This window comes from Homarus americanus, unplaced genomic scaffold (genome assembly GCF_018991925.1).
Source record: "Homarus americanus isolate GMGI-L3 unplaced genomic scaffold, GMGI_Hamer_2.0 scaffold42643, whole genome shotgun sequence".
Lineage (NCBI taxonomy): Eukaryota > Metazoa > Arthropoda > Malacostraca > Decapoda > Nephropidae > Homarus > Homarus americanus.
The window spans coordinates 948,997-966,496 of record NW_024747582.1 but is presented as its reverse complement, the minus strand read 5'-3'; the positions used below and the strand labels follow the sequence as shown (position 1 = coordinate 966,496).

Genomic DNA, 17,500 nt, shown 5'->3' with positions numbered 1-17,500 from the left:
TTGTATGAATTTTATTAGCTAAAACAAATATCTTCAGTAAATAAACAAATTATTATTCACCCAGACACTATCTGTCAATCAACCCCCCCCCCCACCTTCCCTCCCTACCAGAGAAATGTTTGGGAGAAAACAGTATATTTATGCTTATTATGTACAGGTTTATATAGTGTAAACAGATGTACACGTTATTAATACAGGTGTTCTCCTACAGGTGCCCCACGTCCAGGAGGACATATTGAATGGTGTGGGCGGCACGGGCGGCATGGAGGGCGCGGGTGGGCGGGCGGCCATCAAGGTGGGCGGCACAACAGGGAGCTCAACCACATCCAGAGGCTCCTCTAGCAGCGGCTCCTCCGGCCAAGGTGGGTGTGGTGGTCTGGTGGTGTGGTAGTGTGGAGTGGTGGTGTGGTGGACTGGTAGTGTGGTGGTGTGGTAGTGTGGACTGGTGGTGTGGTGGTGTGGTAGGTGTGGACTGGTGTGGTGGACTGGTAGTGTGGTGGGGTGGTGGTCTGGTAGTGTGGTGGGGTGGTGATGGTGTGGTGGACTGGTGGTGTGGTGGGGTGGTGGACTGGTGGTGTGGTGGGGTGGTGCAGGGGTGGCGGGTGTGGTGGGGTGAAATTGGTCTGGTGGTGTGGTGGGGTGGTGATGGTGTGGTGGACTGAGTAGTGTGGTGGGGTGAGGTGGACTGGTAGTGGTGGACTGGTAGTGTGGTGGACTGGTAGTGTGGTGGGGTGGTGGTCTGGTAGTGTGGTGGGGTGGTGATGGTGTGGTGGACTGGTAGTGTGGTAGGGGGGTGGTAGTGTGGTGGTCTGGTAGTGTGGTGGTCTGGTAGTGTGGTGGAGTGGCTGTACGTGGTTGTATACTGTTACAGGAGTGGGCTGCGGCGTGGTTGGGGTGGCGATGACGTCGGCGGGGTTGACATCGTCGACGCAGACCCTGGCGGTGACGTCGACGCCGCGGTCTCTCTCCCTGGCGTCTATTTCGTCAGACGGCAGCAGCGACAGTCACCTGGTGGAGAGGGAGGACATCGTCGCCCTCACTACTGCTGTCAGGGCCTTCAAGGAGGCCCTCGGCAAGCTGAAGAGGATCTTCCACCCGGAGAGAGGTAAGACCACACACACAGATCCTTGATGGTTGAAGTGGTCTTGTCATTACTGTACATTATCCACACCTGGGGAAGTACTGCTGTTAGGTATCAGTAAACATATTTTGTTGGAGGACGTGAAAGTTAGGCACCCCAGCTTATTTCTTCTGATTGTTAACAAACCTGACCTGACCTAACCCGACTGTCACACCCTCTCTCACTACATCCTCACTTGCCCCATGACCTCCTCCTACACCTCTTCCCTCCCTGACCAGATATCCTCCTCCTCGAGACAGGCCTGGCACCTGCCACACTTTGCCATAAACACATGAATTGTACTGCCCCCCCCCACCCACCCCTTACCCACCAACCCACATCAGCGACAACTTCCTGCCGTCAAGTGGGTGAAAGGAATCAATAAAGGTGATATAGATAAAGTTCTTATAATATCCGAGCAGGATAGGACTCGGAACAACGGATTCAAGTTGGATAAGTTTCGGTTTAGGAGGGAGATAGGAAGAAACTGGTTCACAAATAGGGTGGTGGACGATTAGAACAAGCTTAGCAACCTTGTAGTAAGTGCTGGAACGCTGGAAAGTTTCAAAGGGAGGCTAGATAGATTCATGGATGATAGAGAGTGGTAGTAACTCTCGACAGGAGCTGCCATGCACAGGCCAACCGGCCTATTGCAGACTCCTTATTTTCTTATGTTCTTATCTTTGACCCGGTAATCCGTCCGTCTCAAGGTGATCTCAGGCCGGCTGCTACTGAGTAACTTTCACTAGATAATAGTGGGTGCAGGGATTGTGTAGTTACTCTGGGTGTCTACTGATGGTTTCTACTGGTGGTCCCAATGGGTGGTTTCTATGGATGGGGGGAGAGAGGTAGGAAGGGGTGAGAAAGAGGGGGAGGAAGAGAGGTGAGGGTGATGGGGTCACTCAGATGATGGGAGGTAATTGGGTTAGGTTGTGTGGTGTCAGCTGAGAGCCTCCCCTCAAGCGGGTACTTGAATATGCACTCAAGTCTTGACTCAGTTTACTTAGGAGGTCAAGTTTATGTGGTGTGTTTGTAGTCTGACCATTGTATTATGCTGTGTGTCTGTTGTGTTGGTCTGTGTCTTGTGGAGAGAGAGAGAGAGCGAGCACGGCAATACACGAGGGATTCTCACCTTACAGGATGCCAGGAAACTATGTGATTGGTCGAATCCTGTGACGTTACTATAAAGAGGGTACTCACGTGGCGTTTTAAGTAAACCAGGGCATGTGCGTGTGTGTGTACATATTCATCCATACACCAGCAGCAGATAACGCCACACTCCGTGGTGAACTAGTTACATGAAACGTGTAGAACGAACGAGAAAGCTTAATATTATCTCTTACTAAACCGCCTGTGGCAACACACACACACACACACACACCGCTATGATCGACGGTGTTGGTAAATATGTTGTGTTCAATACGTAAATGACTCGCCACATCATAAGCGAAGGTTGTTGGTCTGAATAATAATAGCTGTTCGTATAACTTGTGACGTCATGAAAATATTCTAAACATCGTTCATGTAGCATTAATGACGTCATGAAGTACAACACTACCAGTAATAAGAATCATCGTTCATGTAGCATATTGTGACGTCATGAGGCACCACACACAAACCAAGGCTGGTCCACGGCCGCCAGGACACTGCCCCTCACCTGGACTCCTTATGTCAGGGATTATAAAGATCAGGTGAAGAAGCGGGGAAGAGAGAGCCGAGCGGGGAGTAGAGCTGTGGGATTTTATGTTAGTGAGGTGTGAAGTAACATCCTGGTGGTGGTGGTGGTTAGGTGAGGTTGCGAGATCACCGTTTATAAGGCCAATAGTGACGTGTGTGTGTTACTTGGAAGATGTCATGTGGTGGTGGAAGAGGTCATGTGGTGTTGGGAGAGGTCATGTGGTGGTGGAAGAGGTCATGTGGTGTTGGGAGAGGTCATGTGGTGGTGGAAGAGGTCATGTGGTGTTGGGAGAGGTCATGTGGTGGTGGAAGAGGTCATGTGGTGTTGGGAGAGGTCATGTGGTGGAAGAGGTCATGTGGTGGGAGAGGTCATGTGGTGTTGGGAGAGGTCATGTGGTGTTGGAAGAGGTCATGTGGTGTTGGGAGAGGTCATGTGGTGTTGGAGGGTCATGTGGTGTTGGGGAGAGGTCATGTGGTGTTGGAAGAGGTCATGTGGTGTTGGGGAGGTCATGTGGTGGTGAAAGAGGTCATGTGGTGTTGGGAGAGGTCATGTGGTGGTGAAAGAGGTCATGTGGTGGAAGAGGTCATGGTGGTCATGGTGGTGGAAGAGGTCATGTGGTGTTGGGAGAGGTCATGTGGTGTTGGAAGAGGTCATGTGGTGTTGGGAGGTCATGTGGTGGTGAAAGAGGTCATGTGGTGTTGGGAGAGGTCATGTGGTGGAAGAGGTCATGTGGTGGAAGAGGTCATGTGGTGGGAGAGGGTATGTGGTGGGAGATGTGTCATGTGGTGGTGGAAGAGGTCATGTGGTGGAAGAGGTCATGTGGTGGGAGAGGTCATGTGGTACTGGCGAGAAAGTTGCCTCTGAAGTCGCAGTGTTGACAATTATATTCTTGAGTTATCGTTATAATGTGTTGCGTTTTCTCATGATCTCACAGAAAACGGAGTAATTTACGTGTAGGGAAACTATACAAAACACAGACGTCTCACCAAGTTGTATTTATATGTATATTTCCATAGTTAATTAGCGTACTATTCATATGTCTTGTTATTGTCCAGTGTTAGTACAGGAGGGACCTGAGTACCTGGTAAAATGCTGCCTTGTTCGGTAGTGTTGCACAGAATAAGACTTTCTCTTTGATTTTTTTCCCAGTTTATTTATTCTCTACTGTTTAGAACTTTAGAGATAAGTGATATGATAAACGAGAGAGAGAGAGAGAGAGAGAGAGAGAGAGAGAGAGAGAGAGAGAGAGAGAGACTCGCTACGTTTAATTAATCTCTTAATATTTACAGACAAGAACGAGACCTTACGAGTGGCCGCCCACGAACGTCTCGGGGAGGTGTTGAGGATCTTGAGGTCTATCTTAGAGAAATACAGCCCCATACAACACAATGAGCTCCTCGCTGCTGCCTCTCACCTCATATCACACGTTAATGGTGAGTTTTATTCTACTGGTCTATCTCTCTTGCCTTGAATCATCCCAACACCAGACATAACCTCCCTAAATAAGACCAAACACTGATATACTCTTAAGTTAACCGTTTCGTTTCCGTTTTCTTTTATGTGTGAGAGAGAAAACTATTTTATTAGGGCAAACTATTTTATGTTTAAGTTAGTTGTATTATTTACGAGTGTTTATGGTCTTCGTCTGTGGTCAGTAGGTCGATTTGGTCATTGTTACACGCTGTTGTTAAGTAGAGAGAGGGAGAGAGAGTCTCATAACAAGTGTGAGAGGAAACAATGGTCGTCTCTCAGTCAGCGTGTGAGTGAGACTGGTCGCCGTGTACAGTGTGGCAGAAATTAGTATAGAGAACATTACCGTACATCATCACACCCTGTAAACATCTCCATGACGACGAGCCAAACGTGTTCCAGCGTCTTGTGTCACATAATTCAGCGGAGGTGACAGGATTATTTATATTTATCTCTTGAGTGGAGATGTAAGAACGTTTACTTGACGCTGATGGAACTAAAACTGTAATACAGGAATATACTGGAACTTGAGATGACGTGAAGATTAGGTACTATAGGTTATTTGGCCCGATGATTTAACCACCCTAACGCTAACCTGACCTCAACTTACTTAACCTAACTTAACCCTGCCATCTTAGTTCAGTGCAACACCCCAGCTAAGTGCACTTCCCTCCTCCCTACTTCACTCGCCCTGTCTGGCATAAATCCCCGCCAACTCTCCCATGCCACCAATTAGAAAAAGGCAAGATGCATGCAGGGCAAAGTTACAGGCTGGCAGGTGTTGTCCCGCGCCGAGTTCCCCAGTTTAGGGTGTTAGTGCTGGCTTGTTGACATGGCGGCCCGCTTCCTGCCACACCCGACCTTACTTGGGGTTACTGCAAGGCTGGGAAGTGTGTGTGTGTGTGAGAGAGAGAGAGAGACTGTGTGTGTGTGTGTGTGTGTGTGTGTACCATACTTTATGAAGACGTGACTATAAATAATGAGTTAACACATTCACAGCAAATTATTACAAATGAAGTGTAATAAACTCAACAAGATCTGTAGCTTGTTGACGTCAGTGTGGCGCTCACCAGTGCATAAATGATGACGACTTATTGGTAGAGAATGAGGGAACTAAATAATAATAACGTGTTCCTAGCGTCGTGGGCAACTTAACACGTGTTCCTAGCGTTGGGAGCAACTTAACACGTGTTCCTAGCGTTGGGAGCAACTTAACACGTGCCTCCGACTTTCAGTTATTCTGGCAGGAATATTTTTCATCACCTGGTTGTTTTAAGGTGATGTTTGGTGATAAGGTGATAGTGTTGGTATGGTGATGGTATGGTGATAGTGTTGGTATGGTGATGGTATGGTGATAGTGATGGTATGGTGATGGTGTTGGTATGGTGATAGTGTTGGTATGGTGATAGTGTTGGTATGGTGATAATGATGGTATGGTTAAAGTGTTGGTTTGGTGATGGTATGGTGATAATGATGGTATGGTGATAATGATGGTATGGTGAAAGTGTTGGTATGGTGATAATGATGGTATGGTGATAATGATGGTATGGTGAAAGTGTTGGTATGGTGATAATGGGTATGAGTGATAATATGGTATGGGTAAGTGTTGGTATGGTGATAATGATGGTATGGTGAAAGTGTTGGTTTGGTGATGGTATGGTGATATGATGGTATGGTGATAGTGATGGTATGGCGATAGTGATGGTATGGTGATAATGATGGTATGGTGAAAGTGTTGGTTTGGTGATGGTATGATGATATGTGATGGTATGGTATTAATGATGGCATGGTGAAATATTGGTTTGTGATGTGATGGTATGGTGAAAGTGTTGGTTTGGTGATGGTATGGTGATAATGATGGTATGGTGAAAGTGTTGGTATGGTGATAATGATGGTATGGTGATAATGATGGTATGGTGAAAGTGTTGGTTTGGTGATGGTATGGTGATAGTGATGGTATGGTGATAGTGATGGTATGGCGATAGTGATGGTATGGTGATAATGATGGTATGGTGAAAGTGTTGGTTTGGTGATGGTATGGTGATAGTGATGGTATGGTGATAATGATGGTATGGTGATAATGATGGTATGGTGATAGTGATGGTATGGTGATAGTGATGGTATGGTGAAAGTGATGGTATGGTGATAGTGATGGTATGGTGATAGTGATGGTATGGTGATAATGGTGGTATGGTGATAATGATGGTATGGTGATAATGATGGTATGGTGATAGTGATGGTTGTTTGTGGTAACGTGTATAATAAAGGTGCAGTTGGCGAGTTGTCCGGTCTTCTCGGGCTATTCCTTGACACTGGGTCATGCAGCTCGTTAACTTAGGGTGTGGTTGTTGTGTTGGCCCTTGGGCTGGCCATCCTCGTTACACGAGGGGCATCCATTATTATTATTATTAGTGATAATTAAGATGCTAATAATGCTAATGAAGATATGATGTCGAGCTGAAATACAGTATGTGAGGTTGAAATCCCTTGATGTGACGTATAAAATCCCATATGAAGCTTAAATCCCTTCAGGTGAGGATAATTCCCTCGTAACACCAGTGAACGCGGCCTTGAAATCCCGAGGAGCGTCGTCTGGCCCTGAACGGAGAGCCAAATGAGGTGTAAATTGTGGGCGAGGGGAGCAGGCTGCAGCTTGACTCTAATATATTTGTCCAAGCTGGGTAAACAAGCTGTCACCTGGTGTGTGTTTTTTTTCTTATTTGTGTTTTTTTCTTGATTCCTTCGTGTTTTGGGAAAGAAGGGAATGGGAGGATAACTCACTCTAGGTTAGGTTAGAGGAGTGGTGATGGTGGTGTGTGTGAGAGGAAGGGGGAGTGAAATTTAGGGGGTCATATGAGAGATTCAGTGATGGTACAATGTTCTTGGAAGGTGTGTGTGTGTGTGTGTGTGCGCGCGCGCAAGACGCATATAGTTTGTCACTGGACCCAAAAATTTCGTGTTCATGCCAACCTTTACACTCACGTTCTGAAATAACAGCTTTGGTTAACAGCCCAGAATCATGTAGAGTCGTAGATAATCCTTTGCTACCACCAGCTGACAGTTGAAGATGACATTTCCATACAATGACTTTGTGAACATGCATCCAAGGAACTATTCATTAAGTCATGTAACCAGGGTCTGAAGTAACACCAGCTTGTAAACAACTAAACTTAATAGGTGTACAGACCAGAGCCAGCCTTAGGTATAAGGCAAATGCTAAGCTCCCCAGTAACAGTGTCAAGCTCCCCTGGTGATAGGTACAGCAAGGCTACACTTGTAGACCCTGCACACTGGCCATCTCTCCAGTCAAATAAGAGCACCATAACGGGTTAAGCAAAGTTTTACTTTTCCAAAACAAAATTATGGGAGATGTCATCACCATGAGTATTTTAATGGTCTTAGTCAATGGGGGAAAAATCAAAAGCTGGCTAATGTATTCCAAGAAAAATGAGTCTTTATTGCTTCTGTTTTAAAATGTTTTCTCAGAAGGATTTCAAATTGAATAAAGGAGGATTCAGGGATTGGAAAAATTTTCAAAAAATAAACTTTATATACATTTTTTTCTCAACTATGTAATGGACATTCAACTAACTTACACACACAGCAAAAATCACCAATATATATATATATATATATATATATATATATATATATATCTTGGATAAAATGAAAGGGGGAAACAACGAGTACCTTAGCTGCCTTTTATTCAAGACATCTTCAGAGGCAACTGACATATATGGACAGAGAGAGGCAAATATACAGGGTGACCTTAAAAAACATGAGTCAGGTTATAATGATAATATCCACTAATTCTCCACCAACACACACGTAGAGAGACAGAGAAGGGGGGGATGACTAATAGGTCAGGTTGGGTCAAAAATAAGGGACTCACTAACAATTATCACATATCTAGATCAAAGTCAAAGCATTAACCTTGGGCTACTGACAAATAAATTTATGTAACATATCGTTTTTGGAACCTACATTGTTTATATACCTGTTGAACTGTACACTGCATTGCTATATACATGCTGGAGTAAGATATACACACATATATACATATAGTAGTAGTAGTATCGTTACATAATGAGAGAAGAAGTTAACAAGACTGGTCGACAACAGCTGGTGGTGGGCGGTGTGGTTCATTCTGGAGATGAAACAACCACTGTGACGGTAACCATCGTGATGGATGCTAGGATTCCTTCCACCTTAGGTTAAAACTCAGTCAAGATAACGAGTTGTAGAGCCGATGGGCATTTAACCCAGCTGTAGGTGTGATAATACGCACACACACACACACACACACAGGTAATCCATTATATTTTATTTAAAATTAAAGAGAGGAAGCAACATGAGAGTGAGGAGAGAGAGGAAGCAACATGAGTGAGTGGAGAGAGAGTGAAACAAACATGAGAGGAGTGAGAGAAAGTGAACACATGAGAGTGAGGAGAGAGGAAGCAACATGAGAGTGAGAGAAAGTGAAGCAACATGAGAGTGAGTGAGAGAGGAAGAACAGGAGAGTGAGGAGAGAGAGGAAGAACATGAGAGAGTGAGAGAGGAAGCAAACATGAAGTACTGAGACGATGAATACTATATTCTAGCTCACATACTAATAACACTGACCTGTCTGGAGGGATGCCGGGGCTTAGTTTAGGTTTTATGACAGCTTCAGGTTTTGTTACTGGCGAAAGCTATTTCTCACCCTGAAGAATAATCACCCCAACCAGTTTTCACTAAGATGACCTAACCTAACCCGACCAACTGTGTTATGTAAATATTGTATCGCTTTAAGACTCGAACTGACCAGTGTTATGTCTTGGTTTAGCAATCACCATGTAAATGCTGATTAAAGGGAAGCAGAGGAGCATAACACATGGTCCAGTCTATTGATCCACAGAGAGATGTGTAGGTGTTGGGGAGTGTAGAAGGCAAGGGGGAGGTGTAGAGGACAAGCTGGGGAGGGGTGTTGGCTGTGTTGGGGAGGTACAGTGTTGGGGAGGGGTACATTGTGTTGGGGAGGGGTGGCTGTGTTGGGGGAGGTAAGCTATTGGGGGGGGCAGAGAGGTGTTGGCTGTGCTGGGGGGGGGTGTTGGCTGTGTTGGGGAGGTACCAAGGTGGAGGGGTGTTAACAGGTGGGGGGTGTTGGCTGTGTTGGGGAGGGTGTTGGATGTGTTGGGGAGGGGTTACTGTGCTGGGGAGGCGGTTGGCTGTGTCAGAGGGGTAAGCCAGGCTACAGAGTGTTGTCTTGTGTAGAGGAGGCGTCACCGTGTCAGAAGGGCGTTACCGCGTCAGGAGGGCGTCATCGACAAGAGCGCAATCGCATCAATGGGAAGCCACCCTGGGATAACTTTGTCAGAGGGCGTCACCGTGTCAGGAAAACACGAGGAGGGCAAAGCCACCCTGCCAGATTGGCGTCACAGCCGATGGGCGTTACCGCCAGAGGGCGCACGTGTCCAATAGCGTCACAGCCAGGAGGGTGTGCTGGACAAGCCAGGAGGGCGTCACCGTGCTGGGGAGGGCGTCACCGCGTCAGAGGGGCATTGGCAGGCCAAAGAGGGCGCCACGTGTCAGAGGGGCTACCGTGTCAGAGATGGCGCTGGCACCAAACACCCCAAAAACCACGTGTCAGATGTGCGTCACTGTGCCAGAGGGTGTCAATGTCCCAGAGTGTAAGGCACTGTGTCAGATAAAGCCACTGTGTCACGGATAGCGTCACTGTGTCAGGAGGGGTGCTTACTGTGTCAAGAGGGTGTCATCATGCCAGAGGAGTGCCACACAATGCTCCTGGGGAGGCACACGCCAGAGGGCAAGCCACTGCACAGGAGAGGTCACACTGTGTCAGAGGGGTCACAGGTTGGGGAGGGGTGTTACTGTGCTACACAAACACAACACACACCAGGAGGGCGCCATGTGTTGGGGAGGGTACATCGTGCTGGGGAGGGGGTCACAGGTAAAAATACTGTGCTGGGGAGGGTGTCACTGCTGGCTCAGGGGTGCTTACTGTGTCAGGAGTGCAGCGCCAATGTAAGTCACCGGAGGCGTACTGCGTCTGGGGGAGGGTGTACTGCAAGCCAGATAAACACGTCAAAAGTTCACAGCCAGAGGGTGTCACTGCGCAGGAGAGGGTGTCACTGTGCTACAAAACCGTGTCAAAAGTTACCGGCCAATGCATGCACAGATATGGGCAGCCACTGTGTCAGAGGCATTACTGCCAGGAGGGGTACACGTAAGAGGGCGTTTTGTGCCTGGGGAGGGCAACCACGTGCCAGATAGTGCTGGCAGGCCCAGTGAGGGTACACAGGTCTGGGGGAGGGTCACACTGTGTCAGAGGAGTGTCACATTGCCCAAGAGGGGCGTCACAGCCATCAGGCTGGCACAGCCAGAGGGCCCAACAGGCCAAATAACTGTCATCAGGCAGAGGTGGCACAGTTGGGGAGGGCAAGCCATTGTGCGGGGAGGGGGTGTTACTGTGCTGGGGAGGGAAGCATGTTGGGGAGGGTGTTACTGCTGGGGGAGGGTGTCATCAGGTTGGGGAGGCAAGGACAGGCCAGGAGTGGGGTGCTGGCTGTGCTGGGGGGGTGCATTGTGCTGGGGAGGAAGCACAGTTGGGGGTACATGTCAGGAGGGGTGTTGGTCAGGTTGTGGAGGGGGCCATGTGTTGGGGAGGCAAGGGCATGTAGGGGAGGGTGTTACTGTGTTGGGGAGGGGGGTGTTGGGGAGGGGTACATTGGTGTTGGGGAGGGGTGTACTACAATGTTGGGGAGGGACACGTGTTGGGGAGGGGTACATGTGCAGAGGGTGTTCAAGCAGGGGGTGCACTGTCAGGAGGGTTGGCCTGTGTGGGGGGGTGTTGGCTGTGTTGGGGAGGGTGTTGGCTGTGTTGGGGGTGTGGTCAGGTTGTGGAGGGGTGTTACTGTGTCAGGAGGGGGTGTTACTGTGTTGGGGAGGGTGTACTGTGTTGGGGGGGGTGTCATTGTGTTGGGGAGGGGGTACATTGTGTTGGGGGAGGGGTGTTGGCTGTGCAGGGGGTAAGCATGTGTTGGGGAGGGGGTGTTGGCTGTGTTGTGGAGGGGTGTTGGCTGTGTTGGGGAGGGGGTGTTGGCTGTGTTAGAGGGGTGTTACTGCCTGGGAGGGGTGTTGGCTGTGTCGGGGAGGGTGTTACTGTGTTGGGGAGGGGTGCTGGCTGTGCTGGGGAGGGGTGCTGGCTGTGCTGGGGAGTGGCGTTACTGTGTCAGGAGGGGTGCTGGTGCTCCCAGAGTAAGTGCTACTGTGTTGGGAGGCCACGTGCTGGGGAGGGCAAGCCTGGTCAGGTTGGGGAGGGCCACTGTGCTGGGGAGGGGGTGCCACTGTGCTGGGGAGTGGGGTGCTTGGCCAGGCTGGGGAGGGGTGCTCACTGTGTCAGAGGGGTGTCATCAGGCTCAGGAGGGGTGCTGGTCGTGTGCTGGGGGGGTGCTACTGTGTCAGGGGAGGGGGCAAGCCACAGGTTGGGGGGCACACAGTGTCAGGAGGGGCATGGCTGTGCTGTAAGGGGGTGTCACTGTACAGAGGGGCACACAGGGGAGGGTGTTACTGTGTTGGGGAGGGTGTCATCAGGCTAGAGGGGGTTACTGTGTTGGGGAGGGGTTACTGTGTTGGGAGGGGTGTCATTGTACAGGAGGGTGGCTACTGTGTTGGGGAGGGGTGTTACTGTGTTGGGGAGGGTGTTACTGCCCAGAGGTGGGTGCTACTGTCAGAGGCCATGTCAGAGGGTGTTACTGTGTCAGATGGGCAGCCACTGTGTCAGAGGGGCACACCAGGCTGTGATGTAAGTGCTACTGTACAGAGGGGGCACATGTGTTGGGGAGTGGGCACATTGGGGAGGGGGCACACGGGGCTGGGGAGGGGCAAGCATTGCGGTTGGGGAGGCACACGTGCTGGGGAGGGCACATGTGTCAGAGTGGGAAGCACAGGCTGTGAGGGGTTACTGCTGGGGGGAGGGGGCACATTGTGTTGGGGAGGGGTTGGTCAGCCAGAGAGGTAAGGCTACTGTACAGGAGGGTGTTACTGTTGGGGAGGGGTGTTGGTCAGGTTGGGAGTGTTACTGTGTCAACAGCCAGTGATGGGGTGCTGGGGAGTGCAGAGGTCAGGTTGGGGAGGCGTGTTTACTGTGTCAGAGGGGTGATTGTGTCAGAGGGTGTTTACTGTGCTGGGGAGGCAAGTTACTGTGTTGGGAGGGTGTCATCAAAGCTGGGAGTGGCAATACTGTGTCAGAGGGCGTCATTGCTGGGGAGGCGGGCAACAAAAGTCAGGAGGGCGTCATTGTGTCAGAGGGGTGTCACTGTGTCAGAGGGCAATACTGTGCTTCAGAGTGTGTGTCACTGTGGGGAGGGTGTCACATTGTGTCAGAGGGGTGCTGGTTGTGCTGGGAAGGTTACTGTGCTTGGGAGGGGGTACACTGTGTCAGAGGGGCATGGCTGTGCTGGGGAGGGGGTAAGCATTGTGTCAGGGGAGGGGGTGTCATTGTGTCAGAGGGGCAAGCATTGTGTCAGAGGGGTGTCATTGCAAGCTGGGGAGGTGTCATTGTGTCAGAGGTTGGTCAGGCTGGGGAGGGTGCAGAGGGCTGGTGTTGGGGAGGGCAAAGCATTGTGTTGGGGAGGGGAAGTGGCTGTGCTGGGGAGGGGTGCTTACTGTGCTGGGGAGGGGGAAGCATTGTGTCAGAGGGGTGTTGGCTGTGTCAGATGGGGTGCAGAGGCTGTGTCAGAGGACAGGTTGAATGTCAGAGGGGTGTTGGTCAGGTTGGGAGGGTGAGCCACTGTGGCTGGGAGGGGGTGTTGGCTGGTGTCAGAGGGCAACATCAGGCCAGAGGGGGCACACTGTGTCAGATGTGCGTTGGCTGTGCTGGGGAGGGGGTGTTACTGTGCTGGGGAGGGGTGTCACTGCTGGGGAGGGGGTGCTGGATGTGTCAGAGGGTGTCACTGTGCTGGGGGAGGGGGTGCTGGTCAGGCTGGGGAGGGGGTACATTGTGCTGGGGAGGGTGCTCACAGGTTGGGGAGGGGTACACAGAGTGTGGTTACTGTGTCAGAGGGGCAAGCCACTGTGGGGTTGGGGAGGGGCACACTGTGCTGGGTGAGGGGCACATGTGTCAGGGAGGGTGCTACTGTGTCAGAGGGGTGTCATTGTGTCAGGGGAGGGGCAGTTACTGTGTCAGAGGGGGTGCTGGCTGTGTCAGAGGGTGTTGGTCAGGTCAGAGGGTGCTACTGTGCTCAGAGGGTACACTGTGCTGGGGAGGGTGTCACTGTGTCAGAGTGCGTGTCACTGCAACAGAGGCACATTGTGTCAGAGGGCACACAGGTTGGGGAGGGGTACACACAGAGTGGGTGCTACTGTGTCAGAGTGCTGGTGCTGGGGAGGGAGGCTGGCTGTGTCAGGAGGGGTGCTGACAAGCCAGAGGGGCACATTGCACAGAGGGTACACGGGGCAGAGGGCAAATACTGTGTTGCAGAGGGGAAGCCACTGTGCTGGGGAGTGGGTGTCACTGTGCTGGGGAGGGTACATTGTGTCAGGGGAGGCGTTACTGTGTTGTGGAGGGGTGTTGGCTGTGCTGGGGAGAGGGGTGCCACTGTGCTGGGGAGAGTGGTGCTGACAAGCCAGGAGGGGGCAAGCACTGTGTCAGGGAGAGGGTGTCATCGTGCTGGGGAGGGTGCCATCAAAGCCAGGAGGTGTCACGTGCCAGAGGGTGTCACTGCCAGAGAGGTGTCATCGTGCTGGGGGAGGGGGCCACTGTGCTGGGGAGGGGGTGTCATTGTGTCAGAGGAAGTGCTACTGTGTCAGATAAAATAATGTGTCAGAGTGGCGTCACTGCGCCAGAGGGCACATGTGCTGGGAGGCAAGCACAGGCTGGGGAGAGGGTTACAGGAGGGCACACAAAGGGAGGGGTGGCTGTGTTGGGGAGGGGGCACATTGTGTTGGGGAGGGGGCACAGGTTGGGAGGGTACATTGCGTTGGGGAGAGGGTACACAAGCAGGAGGGGCACACAGGCTGGGGAGGGGCAAGCCACTGTGTCAGAGGTACATTGTGTTGGGGAGGGGTGTTACTGTGTTGGGGAGGGGGTGTTACTGCTGGGGGAGGGGGTGTTGGTCAAAGGTGGAGGGGTAACATTGTGTCAGAGGGTGTTGGTCAGGTTGTGGAGGGGGCAATACTGTGCTGGTGGAGGGGTGTTTTACTGTGTTGGTGAGGGGTGTTGGTCAGGTTGGGGAGGGGGTACACAAGGTGATGTGGGTGTTGGCCAGGCCAGATGGGTGCTGGCTGTGTTGGGAGAGGGTGTCATCAGGCTGTGATGGGTGTCATCGGTGTCAGAGGCATACTGTGTCAGGAGGGGCATGGTCAGGCTGGTGGAGGGGCACATTGTGCTGGTGAGATGGGCGTCACTGTGTCAGGAGGGTGGTTACCGTGTCAGATAAGTGGCCATTGCGGCCAGAGTGGGTGTTTACCGTGGGTTGGGGAGGGGGCTGGATGCGGTTGGGGGAGGGGTGTTACTGTCAGAGAGTGGGCGTTGGCTGCTGGGGAGAGGGTACACAGGTTGTGGAGATGGTGTTACTGTGCTGTGTGAGAGGGTGTTGGGCTGCTGGGGTGAGGGGGTGTTGGCTGTGTTGGGGGGGTGTTGGTCAGGTTGTGGAGAGGGAAACATTGTGTTGTGGAGGGGTGTTGTGTCAGGAGAGTGGCAAGTCACTGCTGGGGAGAGGTGTCACTGTGTTGGTGGAGGAGTGGCAAGCACAGGTCAGGAGAGTGCGTTACCGTGGCTGGGTGGAGGGTGCTACTGTGTTGGGAGAGTGGTGTCACTGCCCAGGAGAGGGTGTCACTGTGCTGGGTGGAGGTGTCACTGTGTCAGGAGGGGTGCTGGCCAAGAGGGTGTCACTGTGGGAGGGGTGCTGGCTGGGGAGGGGTGCTACTGCCAGGAGGAGGTTACTGTGTCAGGAGAGAGGGCAAGCACAGGCAGGAGGGTGCTGGTCAGGAGGGGTACATGTGCTGGGGAGAGGGTGTTGGCTGTGGAGGCACAAAGGAGGTAAGCACAAGCAGAGGGTGTCACGGGCAGAGTGGCCAAAGGAGGGTTACTGTGCTGGGGAGAGGTGTTGGCTGTGTTGTGAGGAGGTGTTGGCTGTTGCAGGCACAGAGAGGGCAAGCACAAGCTGGGGAGAGGGTGTTACTGTGTTGGTGGAGGGGTGTTGTGCTGGGAGAGGCACACTGCAAGCCAGGAGGGGTGTCACGTGGCCAGGAGAGTGGTGTTACTGTGTCAGGAGGGAAAGTCAATGGCCAGGAGAGGGCAAGCACGTGCTTGAGAGAGTGTCTGGCTGTGCTGTGAGTGTGCTGGTGATGGGCCAGAGAGGCACACTGTGCCAGGAGGGTGTTAATGTGCTGGGGGAGGGGTACACAGAGGTACACAAAGGAGAGGGTGTTGGCTGTGCTGGGTGGGAGGGGTGTTGGCTGTGCTGGGGGAGAGGTGCTGGCTGTGTCAGGAGAGGTACACAGGGCAGAGGGGTGTTGGCCAGGGAGGGAAGACAAGTGGGGGAGAGGGTGTTGGCTGTGTTGTGAGGGGTGTTACAAGCAGGAGAGGGTTACTGTAAGGTGGAGGGGGTGTTGGCCAAGCCAGGAGAGGGTGTTGGCTGTGGGCAGGGAGGGGTGTTGGCTGTGTTGTGGGAGAGGGTGTTGCTGTGTTGGGAGGTAAGCGGCCAAGCAGGGAGAGGTGTTGGCTGTTGGGAGGGGAAGACAAAGGGGGAGGGTGATCAAACACTTGGAGACAAAAACATGTTGGTCGGACAAAGTTTTTACCTCGGCCAGCCTTTAATTAAATGATGCTGCTCGCATGCAAATGGTTGTGTTACTTGGTTCTGGCCGTGTCAGTGGCTGCACAGGTTGTGTCTTGGCCATGTCAGTGGTTGCACAGGTGTTCTTGCCATGCCAGTGGTCGTGGCCAGGTGTTGTGTTTTGCCGTGTCAGTAGTCAGGCCAGGTGTTGTGTTTCATGTGCTGTGTGGCTAGGTGTTGTGTTTTGCCATGCCAGTGGTTGTACAGGTGTTGTGTTTTGCTGTGTCAGTAGTCGTAAGCAGGTTGTGTTTTGGCTGCAAGCCAGTGGTTGTAAGCAGGTTGTGTTTTGGCCATGTTAGTGGTCGTGGGCTAGGGTAGGCGCCAGGTTTTGCCATGCCAGTGGTCGTGGCTAAGAAGTGTTGTGTTTTGCCAGTGGTCGTGTCAGGTAAGCAGGGTTTTCAATGTGCTGCGGTTTTCCACTCAGGTTGTGTCTTGGTCGTGGCCAGGTAAGCCAACAGTGAACAGGTCTTGGGAATGTCAGTGGTCGTGGCCAAGTGTCAGGTCTTGGTCGTGTACAGGTGTTGTGTCTTGGGCCAAGGTTGTGTCTTGGCTGTGTCAGTGGTCGTGGCCAGGTGTTGTGTCTTGGCCATGTTAAAGGTCGTGGCCAGGTGGTTGTGTTCAATGTGTCAGTGGTTCAGCCAGGTGTTAAATGGCCAATAGTGGTCGTGGCCAGGTGTTGTGTTTTGGCCATGTCAGTGGTCGGCCAGGTAAAGGTGTTTTGCTGTGTCAGTGGTCGTGGCTAGGTTGTGTTTTGCCATGTCAGTGGTCGTAAGCAGGTTATGGGTTTGCCAGTGGTCGTAATAGAAAGGGTTTGCCGTGCTGCGGTCGTACATAGGTTGTGTTTTGCCATGTCAGTGGTCGTGGGCCAGGTGTTGTGTTTTGCCATGTCAGTGGTCGGCCAGGTAACAGTCTTGGCCGTGTCAGTGGTCGCAACAGAAGAAGCCAGGTTCACGTGTCAGTGGTCGTAACAGGTGTTGTGTCTTACGTGCCAGTGGTCGCACAGGTGCAGCTGTGTCTTGGCCATGCCTGCGGTCGTAACAGGTAAGCTGTGTTTGACAAATAAAGTGGTCGGCCAGGTAAGCGCCTTGGCCATGCTGGGGTGGTCGGCCAGGTGTTGGGGATGAAGGGCTGACGCGTGTTTCTCAATAGTTACGCAGAGTGAGTGCTCCTGCTGCTGGTAGCGCTGGCGCCCACGCTTGTTGGCGGTGTACGGTTTTGCTGCAACTTGATTTACGACGAAATAATGCATGCTGTTTCTCAAGCCTGTGTTCTCGTTAAGCTTGCAACATTATCAAGGCCGAAGTAAGCCAGTACGATGGTGTTTTTAAAGCTGCATATTGAGCCTTTGTTTGCGATGGCGACGGTTAACACGCACCGAACGAAATAACAACG

General features: G+C 51.8%; 1 protein-coding gene across 6 annotated transcripts in view; it reads left to right on the top strand.

The window, feature by feature from the left end:
- LOC121879665 (rho GTPase-activating protein 45-like) overlaps nt 1-17,500 on the top strand; it is a 152,529-nt gene that overhangs the window by 52,974 nt on the left and 82,055 nt on the right. For all 6 annotated transcript variants that reach the window (XR_006091388.1, XM_042386358.1, XM_042386357.1 and 3 more), the window contains exons 2-4: nt 212-362; nt 872-1,105; nt 4,088-4,231. Coding sequence is in view for 5 of the 6 variants with exons in the window: in XM_042386357.1 (XP_042242291.1) it covers nt 212-362; nt 872-1,105; nt 4,088-4,231 (529 nt within the window). In the remaining variant the exon portion in view is untranslated. The remainder of the gene's footprint in view (nt 1-211; nt 363-871; nt 1,106-4,087; nt 4,232-17,500) is intronic.